Raw genomic sequence first — 19,833 nt, forward strand, 5'->3', positions numbered from 1 at the left:
GTATGTGGGTACACATGTACATGCATGTACATTTGGGGGGAAACAAGAATTGACACTGGATGTCTTTCTCAATTGCTCTCCACCTCATATTTTGAGGAGAGTTTCTCCTCACTGATGGTAGGGAATATGGCAGCGAATCCCATATATCGTTATGGGATGGGATTCTAAGCGTATGCCTTCATGGCCAGCTTTTTACATGAGTGTTAAAGGGCAAACTCAAGTCCTTAGGCTGGTACAGGAAACACTTTATCCACTCAACCACATCCCCAAGCCCTAAACTATTTTAAGTTTATACACTTCCTAAGTTAACTTTAAGATAGAAAATAGTTAAACATAAAAGTTATCAGTAGGATTTCTCTCACGTACATATAGTGAGCAAAATATAAACAGCTTAATAATTAATGTAATGTAGGTAACTTTATTTTTATGCCAACCTCTCCTAATGAAAGGTGAGAAGGAGGAGGAAGAAGAGAGCGAGGATGGGGAAGAAGGGAGAGGAGGAGAAATTATGGGAAGGGGAAGGAGGCGGAAGAGGAGGAGGAATCACCACTACCCCTCTCTCCCAAGTGGCACAGAGTCTTTTATGACTAAACCAACTAAAGATGTATGTTCAAAATGTCCACCTAAGTGAAGCTATGTTTTATAATTCTGAGAAAAAGACAGAACAGCTTAACCAAATTTGCTCTTATAAGAACGCTTAATTCCATTTTAACTATCCTCACACATGTATTCTTAATTGGCTTTAGAACAATCCAATTATATATGATTGTCTTACCTCATTAAAGCTGGTACTGCACACCTCCCTACAGTGCCCACAGAAGGAAAGTACGAAGTCCCTTTAGTGTCTACTTCCCAGACACTCTGCCTAGAGGGCTATGGCAGCAGAGGCAGGCAGAGAAGACAGGGGAAGACACAAAAAAGACTCAGCGCTACATGAGAGGGTCCATTTTGTGATAAAAATTAGGGGCATGTGTCCAGCCAAGGCCCTGGTCTTTAATCCCCTGCTGTAATGTACTCAGAGAGTTCTGCAGTCACATCCCACTTGGGTACCTGCATTTACAGATCAGGAGGAGTGTGCTGGTTTAGATTCATATTTCCCGATGCAACATACGCAAGAAGTAGGTGCCAAATGTTCCAAGAGAAAGACCCAGAAGGAAAACACACACACACACACACACACACAACACACACACACACACACACACACACACACACAACACACACACACACACACACACACACACACTTCACATCTGGCAAACAAGGGGATAGGCCCAATCCAAACAAATAAGTGTACCCCATGTCTAAAGAAACCCAAAACATGGTTGGCAACAGGCATCTTTACCTGCTCAGCCATCTTAATGGCATGGCCAAGGCTGTCACAGTTTTATTGACTTTGGAGAGCTATGGATAGAACTTAAGGCAGTGTTTAACATTTTGAGGTTTTCAGCTTTCCATGTTCCTACTTCATCTCTCTCTTAAGAGACATGTGACTGATAATCGCAGGGATACAAACCACTCTTAAGACCCATGCCCAGCAGTAGATGCCCAACACAAAACAAATTTACTGGCAGGTTCTTTGTTTCATCTATACCCGACAGTTCCCTTGTATATATATAATGGCATTCGTTCCCATGTGCTGTGGGGATTCCTGTGTATAAAAACACGTGTCTCTGCATCTACATGTGCTTCTTCTTTGGGTCTTTTTCTTCCCTTTGTCTTATTCCAATTTGTTTTATTTTCTTGTTATTCTTTAAATGTCTGTATGTTTTCTAAGGAGAGACAGAAAGGGTGTGGAGTCTGATGGAATGGAAGGTGGAACAAATCTTGGAAAAGTTGGGGAAGGGAAAATAATTATCAGGGTATAATGTATGAAAGAAATCTATTTTCAATAAAAAAGAAAAAGAAGTTTTTCATTTATCCAAAAATTAATTAAACTTAGTAATTTAATTAAAATAGAGCCTTGGTATATATAATCTCTGAGAAAATATGTAACATTAAGGAATGCCAAACAATATTCAGAAAACACTGAGAATATCTGAATGAGACATAGAATTATTATCCAATTTTCATTTTTATTTTTCTGCATAAATTTATTTTTCAAAATAGGAACATCTTTAAAACCAGTAGAGTTTTGATTATTTATTACAAAAAGATTAAACAACAAAAATTAATGTTGGAATGAATCCCAGAAGTTGGGTTCAATGAGGACATTATTAAAACTCCCTCAGAGACAGCCATTAAAAGCTTGGAATTATTTAGCAAACACTTTTAAACTCCTACTGTGTGACTCGGTAGAAGGTACAATTAAAAATTGGCGTAGGTCAGTGTCCCTGACTTTACGTCACTTACATTTTACCTAGGGGGGTAAGATATATGAAATTAGGAAACACAAAAGAGGAGGGAGAAGAAACAACAAAAAAAAATATTTAAGTCAACTGATATATAACACAGAATCCATCATTGGTAGATGAACATAATTTCATATTGCGGTACCGAGAAAATGTCCAGCAAGCTATCTGGATGGCAGACACCCTTGATCCAGGTTCACTGATTGCTACGCTACTGCTGTCAATTCTGAAAAAGGCTAAGCATATGTGGGTGGAGGGAGAGTGAGTGCAAATGGGATAATAAGAAGTGACTTCTTATTCCTTTAGGGGAATCTTACTGTAAAAATTAAAATTTAAGCTTCTACTTTGAAGCCCAATTTTGACTGCACTTTGTTTTATCATTACTAATTTAAATTAGAAGAAACATGTGGTATAAGTTCTAATTTAGAATAGCTTCAGCACAGGAGGACTGCTACTCATACTGAAAGGAGGGAACATAGATTCAAGCCAGTTTTGAGACTGCAGTGCATCTGAGTCAGGAGGGAGAAGTGGGCGAGAGTGGTGCTCCAGGCTGACTGGCCAACGGCTTGGGAGGGGGCATTCCTTCCTCTGATTCTGCACTTACACATGAGTTTATTTAGGATGCTCTTCCTTGAAGACACAGATTCATCCAGAGAGACAGAAGACAATTATCACATGTATTCACTCATAGGTGGTTTTAAAACATAAAGCAAAGAAAACTAGCCTATAAACCACAATCCCAGAGAACTTAGACAACAATGAGGACACTAAGAGAGACATACATAGATCTAATCTACATTGGAAGTAGAAAGTAGAAAAAGACAAGATCTCCTGAGTAAATTGAGAGCATGGGGACCTTGGGGGAAAGCTGGAGAAGGGAGGGGAGAGGCAGGGAGGGGAGCAGAGAAAAATATAGATCTCAATAAAAATAAAAAAAAAGGCATTGAAAACTTGCTCCTCATTCATCTGGACTGACTTGAGACCACATTCAGTTGACATACTCATTCATCAGCCCAATATTCTCGCAGCAGCTACCAAACAGAAGGGCTAAAAGGGTGTGCAGGGATGGCAAGGAAGGCCATGGCAAGCTCTCTCTATTCTCGCAGAGCGTGCAGTACCATGATAAAGAGAACGCCAAACATTCTAATTCTAATGGAACATTTTAAAAATCACTGTGTGGGCTGGGAACATGATTCTGCAGGTCAGGGTGCTTGTCACCATCCCTGAAGACCTGCCTTCCACCCTCAGGAAGTGCATGCTAGAAGGAGAGAACCAACTACAGGAAGTTGTCCTCTCATGGCCACATGCATGCCACGGCTTGTGTGCACTGACCCGCCACCATCCAGCAAATTAATATAATAAAAAATTTTAAAAATAATTTTAAAATCTGGATGAGATAGTTTTCAGAAAATGATCAGCCTGAGGGTTCTTTCCTCTATGTCTCCTCATTTTTTATTAATTTTTGGTGTGTAATAGGAGGTTAGTGAGCACCGCTAACTTCATTTGCACTAAACAAGCCACTCTGTTCAGAGGCTTGGTAGCGTAGGCAGTCACAGTTGCTTCCCTGGTGATCACAGGTTGTTAGCATTTGCCTGGTTTCTACTTGAGCAGACCCATTTTCAATCCTACCAGTTTCTTCTTTGGGTTGAAACAGGGTATGCCAAGAGCTCTTAAAAGAGCTATCTCTCTGTCCACACGCAGCTAGAGTGCCTGCACTTTAACTTAGTCAGACTCTTCAGGTTATATAGAAGGGGGTGGTTCCCCCATCATGACTACAGCCACTGGATGCAGGGTCCACCTGCCATTCGAAGTCTGTCAAACACGAATTGTTCAGATTGCAGATGTGCATGCCTTAGCTTTCTTAACATTCTGGTTCTGAGGTTGTTTTCTTTCTTTTTTTTACTGAAAATGGAAATCATTTTATTGTATAAAACTAAAGAATTAAATGAGACAAATCATCAAAAGTTAAGCAGATGAGTCTAACTAACAAGTCCAGAATAGCTTTCAATAGAGCTCAACATAAAATAATAAAGTTAATTAAAATATTATGAACAGAGTCCTTAAGTGTAAACTTTGTAGAGGACAATGCCCTGTCCCAGCCTAAAAAGGTTGACACATCTGGTCAACCAATCCATTAACAGTGGACTATGACTCTCTGCAGCCTTCCGAGAAAATAACATCATTATTTCTACTATGTTGTCCTTGCATGAAGCTAAATTGTCTAAGAAACTACTCCAGCACAAGTTCAAACATGAGAGATGGCCAGTGATGTGCATGATTACTTAGAGAAACCTCCTGCCACCCATATTTCAGTTGACCCTCAAAGTAAAAGAGAAACAATAAAGCAACAAACCCCAAAGCAGTTCTGATTCTACTTCAGTGTGGACATCAAGGTGATGACCACAACACAAAAGTTCCTGATGGAAAATATCCAAGACCTGGCTGGGGCTTCTGATAACATAGCATGACCAAATTTAGGCATGCCAAGGAAGACAGCATACTGTCCTTGTATCGCATTCATTTTGCTGAAGTTGTAGTGGATTATTAATCAATTAATTAATTTTGTGATACTATGCACTATGTAGCCCTAGCTGGCCATGAACTCACAAAGATCTGCTTGCCTCTACTTCCTGAGTACTGGAATCAAAGTCATTCACCACCCACCCAGCTTTGTTTTGTCTCGAAAGATAGTCTTGCCATGTAATCATGGCTGGTTAGGTTTTCCCTTAGCATTTCACGTGAAATGCTGGCAAAGCTCCAGGCTTGAATTCCCAAGTGCTGGGATTACAGAGGTGTGCTACAGTTCATGGATAGCACACTCTTTTTAATCAAAGTCATTGATCTTTAAATCATTCCTGGGTTGCTCATGAGAATATATTCATACATATTATGTGTGTAGATGTGGCTCAGATGTCATTCTGTACATGTCATTCAGAATTTCCCAATTTAGGAGTTGCTTAAACTATTCAGACCAGAAAAACCTATCAGTATGTATGTATGCATGGTGATTACCCAACACACAGAGAAATACTTTGGGTTATAGGAAATAACCACAAAAAACCTTAGAAATGATAGAGAATATATAAGCAGGCCATATTAAAGAGTTAAATTAAAAATCCCTACTCCTTTCTCACAATATTTTACATAAAGATTCACCAATCCTATCCCAATGCCTTTTAGTGAAAGCATGTCCCAGGAGTTAGTAAACTTTCTAGCATACAGTAGGCAATAAATAAAGCTATCAAACCAATCAATCAACCATTTGAAAACTGGCTGTAATTTACCAAAAAGAAAAACTCTGTAAAACAAATGAGTCCTACATTGCCAAGCAGGTGGCAAGTACAGTAAGAAAATGTTCAGGTTGGTAAGTTTACTGTTTCTACTCATCAAATATCCCTGTGTGTACAGGGCAGTCGTGGCAACAGGGGTGACTGGAACAGCATGTGGACATGCACATGCACACACGCATACCCTCACGTCATATGGGTATGCATGCATGCGAAGCTAGAGGCAGACATGCAATGTCTTCTTTGTTCTTCACTATATCTTTTAAGGATAAGGTCTCTCACGGAACACGCTGCTGCTCATTGACTGGTTAGACTGAATGACCAGCAAGTTTATGATGTGCCTGCCTCTACCTACCCTCCCCATTAGTGCTAGGGTTACAGACATGCAAGACCATGACCAGACCTCCTGCATCCCCTGGGGATCTGAACTCAGATCCTTACTCTTTGGTGGAAGGCACTTATCCATTGAGATATTTGAGCACTATAATATCACAGTATTCTCTCAAATATTCTAATGTTCTATCTAGGTTACATCATCATTGTGTCTATTCAAAGGTGAAATCAGTGGGCCCAGGTCGCTACACAAGGAGTGTGGATGGCATGAGTTGCAATAGTCAGCCCAGGGAACACTCGTATTTGTCTTAATTGTCACACTTCAGTGCACTCATTGTAGGTCTTTATTAAAGCCAAAGCAAGCATTCGGGACAAAATCCATTGTTAAGAGCAAGACCCTTGGACAGTGGCCCCCATACCTCTCGGAGATTATATACCATTTCAATTTTGTTGACAGGTACTACTGAATATTTCAAGCATCCCAAACAAAAACCAAGGCAGGGCAACCCTACTGTAGCAGACCCCATGACAACACATTCTTCAATTCAATGCATGCTTCTGAAGAGCCTCCTTTTCCTCAGCCTAGGGTACCCTAATAAAGGGAGGCCACGATACAACATTGTACACTAGAGAAAATCCTGACTATACGGGTAATTACCTGAATACACATTTCATATTAATTTTGCTATCTTTATTCTCTGCTTTATCCAATAACATCACATTTTGCTACAAGCTTGAGACTCAACTGAAACTACAATGCTTCCCAACTTAGTATTTTTTTTGTTTAGATGAATGAAGGATACTTTAAGTTTCCTGTTTAACAACTAAAAAAAGCTCTATTTATTTATTTATTACAAACACACATCTCTAAAATGTGAACTGGTACTCACCTAAACCAGACTTCTTTAAGCGTTTTAAGTGCTGGCTTGTTTGTTTTCCAGTGGGAGATTTTTGCCCATGTTTCATTTCTTTATCTGAACTGTCTGCTTCCCCATTTTTAGACTCCGATCCTAAAAAAGGAAATAGTTATTATGCCATTATCTTTCTCTCCCTGTCCTTGACAAGAAACATCTAAAATTGTTTTAAGAACCACAGATATAATCTCCTTTTTCTTTTCCTGAGTTAATATACTACCTTACCTACAATCTGATTCCCCTATTGGATATAAAGAGAATAGGCCAATCAATCAATCAACCTGGACAAAAAGCAGGAGCAGATGGCCTAATAGCAGAGTTTGACATACACTCACTGATCAAATAGCTTTTAAATAAAAGAGTCGGATATTTGTAAAAATACTCAAATAAGATTCAACACTGCGATGCCATTTAGAAATGATATTAGACAGAGAGGAAAATGAAGAAAGAAGGAAGTGAAAGAAAAGGAAGAACCAGACCCTAATCAACAGCTTTATGCTAAAGCAGGAACAGAAAACACAACCGTTCGTCCATAATGAATGCGAGAGTTCACAGCTGATAAAGCGCCAGAGACAAATGAGAAGCGTGGGTCAGGGCTTCACGGGGGTGAAAAGGATGCTGCAAGAACACAGAAACTCATGAGGGCTGCTAGGCTCTGCAGCAAGCACGAAAAACAAATCCACACTCCGAGAAAAAACTCCTTCCCATGGTGTTGCACGCCAGCATGTGGTCCAGAAGTCAAGCTCAACATTCAAGAGGAAGCTAATGGAAGCAGAGCAAACCCACCAGCATCAGGACCCACTTGCTCACACCTACCGACATTAGCAAATTAAGGCATTTGGTGACAAATAGGCTGGTGGCTTTCTGACACCACAATTGGGAAATGTTCCACATTTTTAAATCAATGAAATGTACACGTCTATAAGACAGATATATGTTATAGATTATATATAAACCTGACCCTTACATGAAAGCATCTTTTCAATTTCAAAAGAAAAAGAAAAAAAAGCCATCTCACTCCGTCAGGAAGTCTCCCGGGAGGAACTGGCCATCTTTACCTGAAGGCGAATCCGACTGCTCATCAGACACCTTTAATGGTGTCAAAACAACACGAGGAACAGTCTTGTTCACCATCATTGAGACTCCATTTCTTCTTTTCTGCTGCTGCCTCAAAGCCTATAAAACACGATAATAAAATATAACATAAAAATGTATCCACAGTGATTTCTGGTTATTGAATTACATGATCCACTTGCTCATGACTATCTTCAGTCCCCCAGAGCCCCTGACTTGTCAGAATCCTTAGTAATCACCTCTGTCCATTTTCCCTCCAAAGCAGAAAATTGAGCTTTGGCAAAGGGGTTTAAGCCTGAGGCCATTTTCGGTCTAATTCTGATAACAAAACACCACGGAATGGTTTATTCTACCTTAGAAGTGTGGCTTGAAAGCCAATAGAACTTGATACTAGGGCTCCCAAGTAAAATAAATGTAAAATAAATGTTTCGAAACCAGGATAAAAATATATGTGTCTGCACTTCTCTTGCAGGTGCTTCGTCTCCAGCGCTGCTCAGTCAATCAGTTAACACCGGGTGTCATCAGTATGTACGGCATGTAAGGACTACTGTATTGATGCATTCACTCAGCCGTGGGGAGCGCTGCACAAAATCAGCGAACATGGCAGGAATCATTTATTTCTGTGAAGGGAATCAGTCCTAATCTTGGAAAGCTTGCAGCCCTTGGCTTCTGTCTGCTTGACTTTGGCATTAACCTTCAGAACACGAACATGACGGGGTTTGGGCAAATCCAAGAAAAAATAGATAGGAGAATAAGTCTCTTCAAAATGGGAAAGCTTTGTGATTCATAAATGAATCTACCATGGTGATGGTAATATAATAAAAGGCATTTAACAGTTTTGAAATACAGCTTTATCTAGCAGATCGCTTTATGCAGAAAATTACCTGTAATAAAAAGGGTTTTAAGCGCACGAAACAGGAAAAGCCATTAAAACCTGAAGCTGTAGGAATGTTGAAATTCCTCAAAAGGTTAAAAGGCTGGCCACGAACTGGTCTCAAATCTTTTTATTCCTGATTTGTGTGAAATTTCTACTAATTTTACAATGTCTCAGTTAAATGATTAATGTGCTTTGACCAACAGTTGTCATAATCTCCTGAAATACTGCCTTGACTATATATTCCTTGGCTGTCAAAAATAATGTAATCTTATTTACACAGTATATGAGCTGTATGTTTGACTTGTTGACCGTAAGATTTAGCAATCACATACTTAAAGAAATGAAAAATTATATAATACTTAGAGGCAAATTCAGATAAGATTTAAAGCCACATGACAGAAGAAGAGCTGGAGAATTTATTATAAATGATGTATTTACTAAAGATTACCCCCTAGGATTTTTATATTTATAGTTTCTGTGACATCCCAGGCACAGTTGAGGAACCTGAGATACAAAGATTCATATTAGCCATTCATTTCACCTAGCCTGCTGCCAATAATAGATTTAATGAGGCCACGTGTGCTATAAAGTATTTAAGGATTTACTCTTTCTTCAAGCTGTGTATATAATTGGACATAAATTGTATAACATACTTCCATAAATCTTTCTCATCATTTATATAAGCATGCCAAGCACTCTACAGACATTAGCCTAACAATACAAAAGAATTAGGAAAATCAGTGCTTCCAATTACAATTGAAGTCTTTTTCACCCACAGTGGCAATCTCCATAAGAGAATAATGGTGGCCAGTAAATATAGCAATGAATCTCTATGAGTACAGGTATCAATTTCAAATTCTTTCAGAGAAATATTAACTTTCTAAAAATACCCTCTGTGTGTGTGCATGTCATGTTAGGGGATTATATTATGGAAAATGTTGATTAACTATTAAAAAATCAACTAACTAATTGCCTAGATCTCTGCACGGAAAGTCAAAGATGCTATGCTTCTTTTATAATCTGTGATCAGTAATAATAAAAACATAGAAAAATTTACACCTTAGGTTTCTAGAGCTAAGTGAATTCTACAGCCAAAGATTTAACTGGATAGAAACCATGGCAGATGGAATACGAGAATAAAAGCTATGGCTACTGTGAATTACTGTCAGGTGGGATAAAGAAAAACTAACATGGTGTTTATTCAAATGACATTTCATAAACATGTAAGCTTAAACAATACCTCCCAAAACAATATTTTTAAAGTTGATGAAATGCTCCACTCAGTACTCTAGGAAACACAAAGTACATCCATAACATAAAAAACAAAATAATTTTAAGTACATGAGAAGCAAACATAGTTCTTTGCTATGCCCTTGCAAAACAAGTACTGGGGCTGGAGAGATGGCTCAGTGACTAGGAGTACATATTATGCAAGAGTAAAGACCTGAGTTTGAATCCTCAAACACCCATGTAAAAGCCATACACAGCCACACACCATTACTGTGTGATAGAGAATAAAGCAGATAGCAGTAGAGGAAGACTCCTAGCATCCTCCTCTGGCCTTGATATGCATGCACATAGGCACATGCTCCTGGAAACACACACACACACACACACACACACACAATATTCAACACACATTATTTTAAATTTCAAACAGCACCCAGAGGGTAGACAACAAAAAAGGGATTGAAGGGATGATGTCTGTTTTCTATGGCATCTGGTTGTAAAGGGGGTTCCTGATGTCACAAACTACAATGCATCTCTTTAGACTCCAACAACAATTGTCCTGTTCAACTCTTTCCAGGGCACACTATACATACAACATAACGAGGGTGCCTGCGCACCCTACACATACACCCTAGCATTAATAGAAGACAAAACAATGCTGTTTCCATTGAGAGCCATCAGATACCCAGATATCTCTTAGTAAGGGAATTTAGACATGCTTCTTGCCTACCAGGTACCAGGGCCCTTGGTGGAGGAAGACCCTGAGCACTAGTGGTGTGGGGAGGACAGAAGAGAGCAGGGGAGACAGTGAGCACTGGCGATGTGGGGAGGACAGAGGAGAGCAGGGGAGACAGTGAGCACTGGCGGTGTGGGGAGGACAGAGGAGAGCAGGGGAGACAGTGAGCACTGGCGGTGTGGGGAGGACAGAGGAGACAGTGAGCACTGGCGGTGTGGGGAGGACAGAGGAGACAGTGAGCACTGGCGGTGTGGGGAGGACAGAGAGAGCAGGGGAGACAGTGAGCACTGGTGGTGTGGGGAGGACAGAAGAGAGCAGGGGAGACAGTGAGCACTGGTGGTGTGGGGAGGACAGAAGAGAGCAGGGGAGACAGTGAGCACTGGCGGTGTGGGGAGGACGGAGGAGAGCAGGGGAGACAGTGAGCACTGGTGGTGTGGGGAGGACAGAAGAGAGCAGGGGAGACAGTGAGCACTGGTGGTGTGGGGAGGACAGAGAGAGCAGGGGAGACAGTGAGCACTGGCGGTGTGGGGAGGACAGAGGAGACAGTGAGCACTGGCGGTGTGGGGAGGACAGAGGAGACAGTGAGCACTGGCGGTGTGGGGAGGACAGAGAGAGCAGGGGAGACAGTGAGCACTGGCGGTGTGGGGAGGACAGAGAGAGCAGGGGAGACAGTGAGCACTGGCGGTGTGGGGAGGACAGAGGAGAGCAGGGGAGACAGTGAGCACTGGCGGTGTGGGGAGGACAGAGGAGAGCAGGGGAGACAGTGAGCACTGGCGGTGTGGGGAGGACAGAAGAGAGCAGGGGAGACAGTGAGCACTGGCAGTGTGGGGAGGACAGAAGAGAGCAAGGGAGACAGTGAGCACTGGCGGTGTGGGGAGGACAGAGGAGAGCAGGGGAGACAGTGAGCACTGGCGGTGTGGGGAGGACAGAGAGAGCAGGGGAGACAGTGAGCACTGGCGGTGTGGGGAGGACAGAGAGAGCAGAGGAGACAGTGAGCACTGGCGGTGTGGGGAGGACAGAGAGAGCAGGGGAGACAGTGAGCACTGGCGGTGTGGGGAGGACAGAGGAGAGCAGGGGAGACAGTGAGCACTGGCGGTGTGGGGAGGACAGAGAGAGCAGGGGAGACAGTGAGCACTGGCGGTGTGGGGAGGACAGAGAGAGCAGGGGAGACAGTGAGCACTGGCGGTGTGGGGAGGACAGAGGAGAGCAGGGGAGACAGTGAGCACTGGCGGTGTGGGGAGGACAGAAGAGAGCAGGGGAGACTGTGAGCACTGGCGGTGTGGGGAGGACAGAGAGAGCAGGGGAGACAGTGAGCACTGGCGGTGTGGGGAGGACAGAAGAGAGCAGGGGAGACAGTGAGCACTGGCGGTGTGGGGAGGACAGAGAGAGCAGGGGAGACAGTGAGCACTGGCGGTGTGGGGAGGACAGAAGAGAGCAGGGGAGACAGTGAGCACTGGCGGTGTGGGGAGGACAGAGGAGACAGTGAGCACTGGCGGTGTGGGGAGGAAGAGGAGAGCAGGGGAGACAGTGAGCACTGGCGGTGTGGGGAGGACAGAGGAGACAGTGAGCACTGGCGGTGTGGGGAGGACAGAGGAGAGCAGGGGAGACAGTGAGCACTGGCGGTGTGGGGAGGACAGAAGAGAGCAGGGGAGACAGTGAGCACTGGCGGTGTGGGGAGGACAGAAGAGAGCAGGGGAGACAGTGAGCACTGGCGGTGTGGGGAGGACAGAAGAGAGCAGGGGAGACAGTGAGCACTGGCGGTGTGGGGAGGACAGAGAGAGCAGAGGAGACAGTGAGCACTGGCGGTGTGGGGAGGACAGAAGAGAGCAGGGGAGACAGTGAGCACTGGCGGTGTGGGGAGGACGGAGGAGAGCAGGGGAGACAGTGAGCACTGGCGGTGTGGGGAGGACAGAGAGAGCAGGGGAGACAGTGAGCACTGGCGGTGTGGGGAGGACAGAAGAGAGCAGGGGAGACAGTGAGCACTGGCGGTGTGGGGAGGACAGAAGAGAGCAGGGGAGACAGTGAGCACTGGCGGTGTGGGGAGGACAGAGAGAGCAGGGGAGACAGTGAGCACTGGCGGTGTGGGGAGGACAGAGGAGAGCAGGGGAGACAGTGAGCACTGGCGGTGTGGGGAGGACAGAGGAGACAGTGAGCACTGGCGGTGTGGGGAGGACAGAGGAGAGCAGGGGAGACAGTGAGCACTGGCGGTGTGGGGAGGACAGAAGAGAGCAGGGGAGACAGTGAGCACTGGCGGTGTGGGGAGGACGGAGGAGAGCAGGGGAGACAGTGAGCACTGGCGGTGTGGGGAGGACAGAAGAGAGCAGGGGAGACAGTGAGCACTGGCGGTGTGGGGAGGACAGAGGAGATATTGAGCACTGGCGGTGTGGGGAGGATAGAGGAGACAGGGAGCACTGGCGGTGTGGGGAGGACAGAGAGCAGAGAAAGAGCTGAGGTTAGCACGTGCCCATACACCCCCTAGAGGGCCAGCAGCTGATTCAGCAAATCTAATCCTTGCTTGCTTATTTCTATTAGTAATGGGATTAAGCCCAGGGCCTTACACACTCTATGCAAGTACTCAAACAATGAAGCCACATTTCAGCCTTTTGTACTTGTTTTTTTTTTTTTTTGATACAAGGTGTGACCACATTTCCCAGTCTGTCCTCAGACTTTCAATGCCCCCACCCCACTAATCATGTCTGACTCATTTCTAATTTTTTAGGTCTGTTTTCATGTTTATGAATAATGTGTTCTTTTTTTTTAAAAAAAAGGTAACTACAGACCACAATATGTGCCATCTACTACGTACCATGAACTTGCCTGTATACCAAGGAAAGTTAAAGTCATCCTACCACTGACTCCTCTGGGTTCTTAGTTCTTACTGGTTTTCTTTCAAACTAGGAGTGCTGGGCAGGGAACCCTGACTGCTCTTTGGACTGGAGAGGGATGGGGAGAAAAGTGGGGGGAAAGGGAGAGGGGTGGGAGGAGGGGGAGAAGAATGGGAGGAGGGGGAGGGAAATGGGAGGCTGGGAGGAGGTGGAAATTTGTTTTTTTTTCTTTCTTTTCTTTATTCTCCTTTTATCAATAAAAAAAAAAGAAATAAAAAAAATAATACATTTGGTCAGTACAAAAAAAAAAAACTAGGAGTGCTTTTTTCATAGTACCTGTCCCTTAGAGTTTTTGATACACACACATGTGTATGTGTGTTTATATGTACGTGTGTGTGTGTGTGTGTGTATATATAAAGAGTCCTAGCATAAAGATATAATAGAATATTTTCCTTAGAATGGATTTTCCTTAACTTAAAAATACATCTATGTGACAGATTTAAAAAAGGGATAAGGAAAACCTGTTTTGATTCCTATGGGGGGGTGCATACAAGTGTCCCCTAAAAGAGAGAAAATGTTTTTCCATTGTGTCCATCTTGGGACACTGTTTTATTCTCCTGTAGGCCAGTGGTGGCCCTAGTTATTCATCTATACTGACTCTGACCTCAGCATTAGCTACTTGGTCTTCCACATTAGTCTACATTCATTTTAGGAGTACAAGGCCACTGAGGTACATTTAATTGTCAGGCTAACCTCTATTCTGAAATGCAAATAGATTGTTGGAGTGAACAACTCTACATCCAATCATTTTAAACCCAGAAGGAAGCAAAGCTAAGATCTAAATTAATAAGCAGATGGGAGTCTAGAACCTCTGACATGGTCACCCATACAAAGCTGTACATTTTCCAGTGTCCATGATAGGAGGTGCAGAGGTTTGAATGAGAACTGACCCTAGTGGACATCTGAACAAACGGTCAACATCTGGTGACACCATTTGGGGAGGCTTCAATGGTACAACTGTGTTCAAAGAATTGTGCCACTGGAAACCCCCCAGTATGGCTAGGTGACTTTCTTTGCTTCACACTTTTGGTTCAGGATATGAGCTCTCAGGCCAAAGAAATGAATCACTGGTCAAGACCACTTGCTACTTTTTCAGGAGACTCAGGTTCAATTCCCAGGATCCACATGGTGGCTCACAGCCATCTGCAACTCCAATTGCAGGGTATCTGATGCCTTCTGCTGGATTTCAGGGGTGCCAGGCATACAATTGGAGCACATACAATGTAGGGAAAACAGCCATGCATATAAATATAAAATTAATTAAAAATGTCTCTGAACAAAGGAGAAATAACTCAGCACTCACTTCAAGTTAGTTGTGTCTTTCTGTGAAAGGGAAGGGAAACTGCCAGCTGATTATACTTTCTTTATAGAAATATAGTGATTTTTTTTAGAAAACAAAACAATTTTAGATAAACATTTCATTTTTGATAGAAAGATTTCTAGATAATGCTTCAGAAAAAAGAAAGATGAAAGAAAAGGAAAGAGAAAAAGAAAGAAAAAAGAAAGAAAGAAAAGAAAGGAAGGAAGGAAGGAAGGAAGGAAGGAAGGAAGGAAGAAAGGAAGAAAGGAAGAAAGGAAGGAAGGAAGAAAACCACTGTCATGTCTACTCTAATGGGAGTAAATGAAATAAAACTGAATAGCAGAAGATTTTGTGTTGACTTGGCACTGTAAACAATGAATGTTGACTGGATTTTAATAGAGAAACAAGACCAACAATGTAACTTAAGAATGTGCAGAATGCAGTAAGCCCTTTATTGAAAATCTGAAAGTCTCACAGGCAATGAATGCTAACACTAAAATAACTAGAAATGCGCACCTGGGAACAGCTGTCTGTGCTGGGCACAACAGCAAGCATTGTGATTGGTGATAGCAAACCACTGCTGCCACCATAACACAGCAAACTACCAGCACTGTATCTACTCTGCCATGGCACAAGGATGGAGGGTCTGCAGCTTCTACCATCCTAAGAAAGCGAGGGAGGTCAGGTTAACAGAGACAACACATGGTGACTGGCATTTCCACACCATTGCCAGAACACAGTGCACCCTCTTCTCATTCGTCCGATCATGGTTCTTTGCTGGTTAAGATTCCAAAATATAATCTTGCTTAGCTTCTTTGAGAAATCTAATCATTCCACAGTGTCTAAGAATCTTATGAACCAAATACCACAGCAGAGCGGAAACAGGAAACCAGGTCATAGTGGAGGACTCTGAGAATGCTTACACGGAGTAATAACAACAAAACTGTAGGGGGAATAAAACGGTATCCATGCAATTACGTCCATCACATTCACTAACCCCATGATAATTTGAAGGTAAAAGGAATTAGAAATCTTGGAACAATGAAAAAAGGCTATGCAATAGCCAAGGCTCTCCACCTTCTATATGGTCCAACCTACAATTACATTGTTATCAGCAGTTTGAGGTCAGAAAACTTGCTTATTAAAATGGCACCCTGTATCAAACAGTGAGGAGCTTAGACCTGGGACACTGTGTATGGCTTTGCTTCCAAGAGTTTTGTTTTAGTTATTGATTTATACATTTGTGATGTAAAGGCTTCTGGGCTCGTAGGAATTTGTTTTCAACTACTTCTTTGCATTATAGATCTGTTGAATCAGAGCACACACACACTTTAAGAAGAGGCTAATTAAGCAAAGCACAGTACATTCATATACCCCAAGACTTACTGGGCATGCTGACCCAAAAGGGCACTAGCAACACATTGGGTTCTATAGTGTGGGACTTTTTCTTAAGTTTGTATAAATATTTATGAAGTGGGTTGACATTCATGGGGATAAGGTGATCTTCTCTCCCTAGTTATGGTAGATAAGATTCTCTATTTTAGGGCACTTTATCCCATTATCCTTTCGAAAAGCCTACAAGAAGACCGAAATCATAATGCAAATGACATTATAATGAAGCTGGGGTCCTCTGAGGATTCAGACTGTTCATTGGTGCATATGTGTGCTGATGGAGGAAGTCCCCTGGCACCTGGGTTTCTCATAAAGCTTGGGAAAAATAGTAACTGGAGCTTCAAAGATGTTTAACCATGGGAGGGCAAGAATGAGAATTTTTCATAAATTTGTAGTTTCTAATATAGCCGAGTGCGGGCCATCACTACGTGCAGGTACTCAAACATAGGCAGTTCAGTCTGTTTGCAGAAATGCTATTCCTAATGACCCCACTGTGTTACTCTTCTGATGCAATACATAAATTGAAGTATGGATATTTCCATAGATAGTTTCAAAAACAGTACCTGCCCAATGGCACACCATATGTTGATAGGAGATATTGATGATGAGGATAGAATTTGAAACTTCACTTTTAGATTCAAATATTGTCTCTGAGAGTTATAGAGATGTGATGGTCTTTAACACATCTTTAGGTTACTTCTCTGGACCTCGGTTTATCTGAAAAGCAGGTATATGGCTGGGGATGGTGATACACATAGGATGTGGAAGTATGAGAATGGGGTGCTCAAGGGCATCCTCTGGTACATGCTAAGTTCAAGGCCAGTTTGGGCTACATGAGACCCTCTCTCAAACAACAGCAACAAAGAAAAATAAAAATGGGCTCACAACTGTTTGCATACTTCAAAGGGTAAGTAATAATGTAAACAGCAGTTCACACAATCATCACTAAAGTGATTTAGCTGTCTTCCATGCTATGATTATGATTTGTGATTGTATACAAACACATGGAACATATATTCACATGCATGGAATTGTGATCAGACACATTTGTACATGTTCACACTGTAGACATGGATAAAAATTCTATAATCTTTCAACTGTCTAAAGTAAATGAAAAGTGTATATTGTCTGAGGTTACAATGTAAGTGCTGTAAGTTCAATCAAGTTTTAAATGCCGTGTTAAGGCATTCAGCAATTGCAGGGATCTCAGTAAAATTCTGCCCGGGGAGTTTTTTTTTTGAATGTTATTTATAATACAAATTAGTTATTAATGGGACATTAGCATATCTGACCTATATTGAACCATAGCTACTTCGTTGCTAATTTGCTACTTGATTATAAGATAGACGTTCTAAGATAGAAATAAACAATTCTTTCCTATAATTGAAAAACTCATACACACACTTCTAAAGACAAAGTTTAAACTATAAGCAAGTTGTGCTTCTCATGAACACATAATCTTCTACAAAAAATGGAAAGAAAAAAGAAAGGAAGAAAGAGTAACCAGCAACAACACCGCTAAGTCAAAGTTGTACAACATCAATAACTGTAAAAAATTCAAATGACCTGAAGCTGAAACAATGGAAGTGAGGGAAAATGACACTAATCACTCCAGATATCTGATTCATTCTCTTCCCACTCACGCCCAGCAGGACTCACAATGTGCACATCCTCCAGACCACTTTGGATTCACGCGTTTCATTTATGATCCAATTTATGTTTCTTAAATGCCACAGCCACAAGTGTCCAATTTTGCACTCTTTGTTTTGTGCTGTTTAGTATTTTATTGCCTACATGCTATTTCCTATTTGCTGCTTGAATGGGCATTTGCTTGGGCTTGCCTACCAACTCTATCCTTTATTTCACAAATTAAAAAGGGATATCAATGCTGATCACAGTTTTTCTCTACAGCATCTGAAAAATGTCTCACAGTATTCATGATATGAATGAAAAGTTACCCCAAGAAGATTAGCTGTCTGAAGGAAAAATACTGTCAGAACCTTAAATATGAATTGGAAGACCACAATTTCAATAATTAATAGAGAATAGAAAAGCAATGTAACTCAGTATTAAAATGCTCAGTTTTTATTTCTTCCTGTATTTCCTTCTTTGAAGCAGAGAAGGTAGTAGAAGCATCCCCAGTCTACAAGTAAATATTAGCTGGCATGGCCAGCCCCATGTGCAATATCAGCAGGAGCAGTGGGGTTGCTGAGAGCTGAAGACTAGCCAAGTGTGAATAGGAGAGTCTGTCTTTGGCTTGGCAGTCAAGAGTTCTGCCTGATCTTTCAAAGGTCTGAGTTCAATTCCCAGCAACCACATGGTGGCTCAAAGCCATCTCTGAGATCTGGTGCCCTCTTGAGGAAGAGACCTGGTCAGTTTTCCTCATCAACTTAGACCATGAAACCCAATATGGGCAAGTTCAAGTTCAACAGAGCCCGTCATATACAGGCTACCCATGCATGTTTCAGCATTGCCAGGGCATACATTTCATTTCAAATTCCATTTTCATCTAAACAACAACAACAAAAACAACCACACTGGGGAGGACAGGAAGATGAGGAAAAGGAGAAAGAAGCTACAAGAACATCAAGGAAAAAGCGGTCTGTTGGTTTTGGAAAACACGGTTTCTCTTTTCCTAGTTATACACACATTACAGGTACAGGAACTCTGTTCCTGACTTGGTGGAACTGCAGGAGGAGTGCATTAAACACAGTTGGGAAGGAGAGCAGGATGAAGCTTACACACTCAGTGTAACCATTACTGCACAGCCTACCTAACCATGGCTTACACACTCAGCGTAACCACCACTGCACATCCTATCTAACCATAGCTTACACACTCAGTGTAATCACTACTGCACAGCCTGTCTAACCCTGGCTCACACACCCAGAGTAACCACCACTGCACAGCCTGTCTAACCCTGGCTCACACACCCAGAGTAACCACCACTGTACAGCCTGTCTAACCCTGGCACACACACCCAGTGTAATCACTACTGCACAGCCTGTCTAACCCTGGCTCACACACCCAGTGTAATCACTACTGCACAGCCTGTCTAACCCTGGCTCACACACCCAGTGTAATCACTACTGCACAGCCTGTCTAACCCTGGCTCACACACCCAGTGTAATCACTACTGCACAGCCTGTCTAACCCTGGCTCACACACCCAGAGTAACCACCACTGCACAGCCTGTCTAACCCTGGCTCACACACCCAGAGTAACCACCACTGCACAGCCTGTCTAACCATAGCTTACACACCCAGAGTAACCACAACTGCACTGTCTGTCTAACCCTGGCACACACACCCAGAGTAACCACCACTGCACAGCCTGTCTAACCCTGGCTCACACACCCAGTGTAACCACAACTGCACAGCCTGTCTAACCCTGGCTCACACACCCAGAGTAACCACCACTGCACAGCCTGTCTAACCCTGGCTCACACACCCAG

The 19,833-nt window shown here is 42.7% G+C and overlaps 1 protein-coding gene across 1 annotated transcript in view; it reads right to left on the minus strand.

The window, feature by feature from the left end:
• The window catches only part of Asxl3 (ASXL transcriptional regulator 3), a 114,795-nt gene that overhangs the window by 73,553 nt on the left and 21,409 nt on the right, over positions 1-19,833 (minus strand). The window contains exons 4-5 of the mRNA XM_075969231.1: positions 7,944-8,061; positions 6,862-6,981 (exon numbers count right to left, since the gene is read on the minus strand). Coding sequence (XP_075825346.1) covers positions 6,862-6,981; positions 7,944-8,061 — 238 coding nt within the window. The remainder of the gene's footprint in view (positions 1-6,861; positions 6,982-7,943; positions 8,062-19,833) is intronic.

Source organism: Microtus pennsylvanicus, chromosome 4, assembly GCF_037038515.1.
Source record: "Microtus pennsylvanicus isolate mMicPen1 chromosome 4, mMicPen1.hap1, whole genome shotgun sequence".
Classification (NCBI taxonomy): Eukaryota; Metazoa; Chordata; class Mammalia; order Rodentia; family Cricetidae; genus Microtus; species Microtus pennsylvanicus.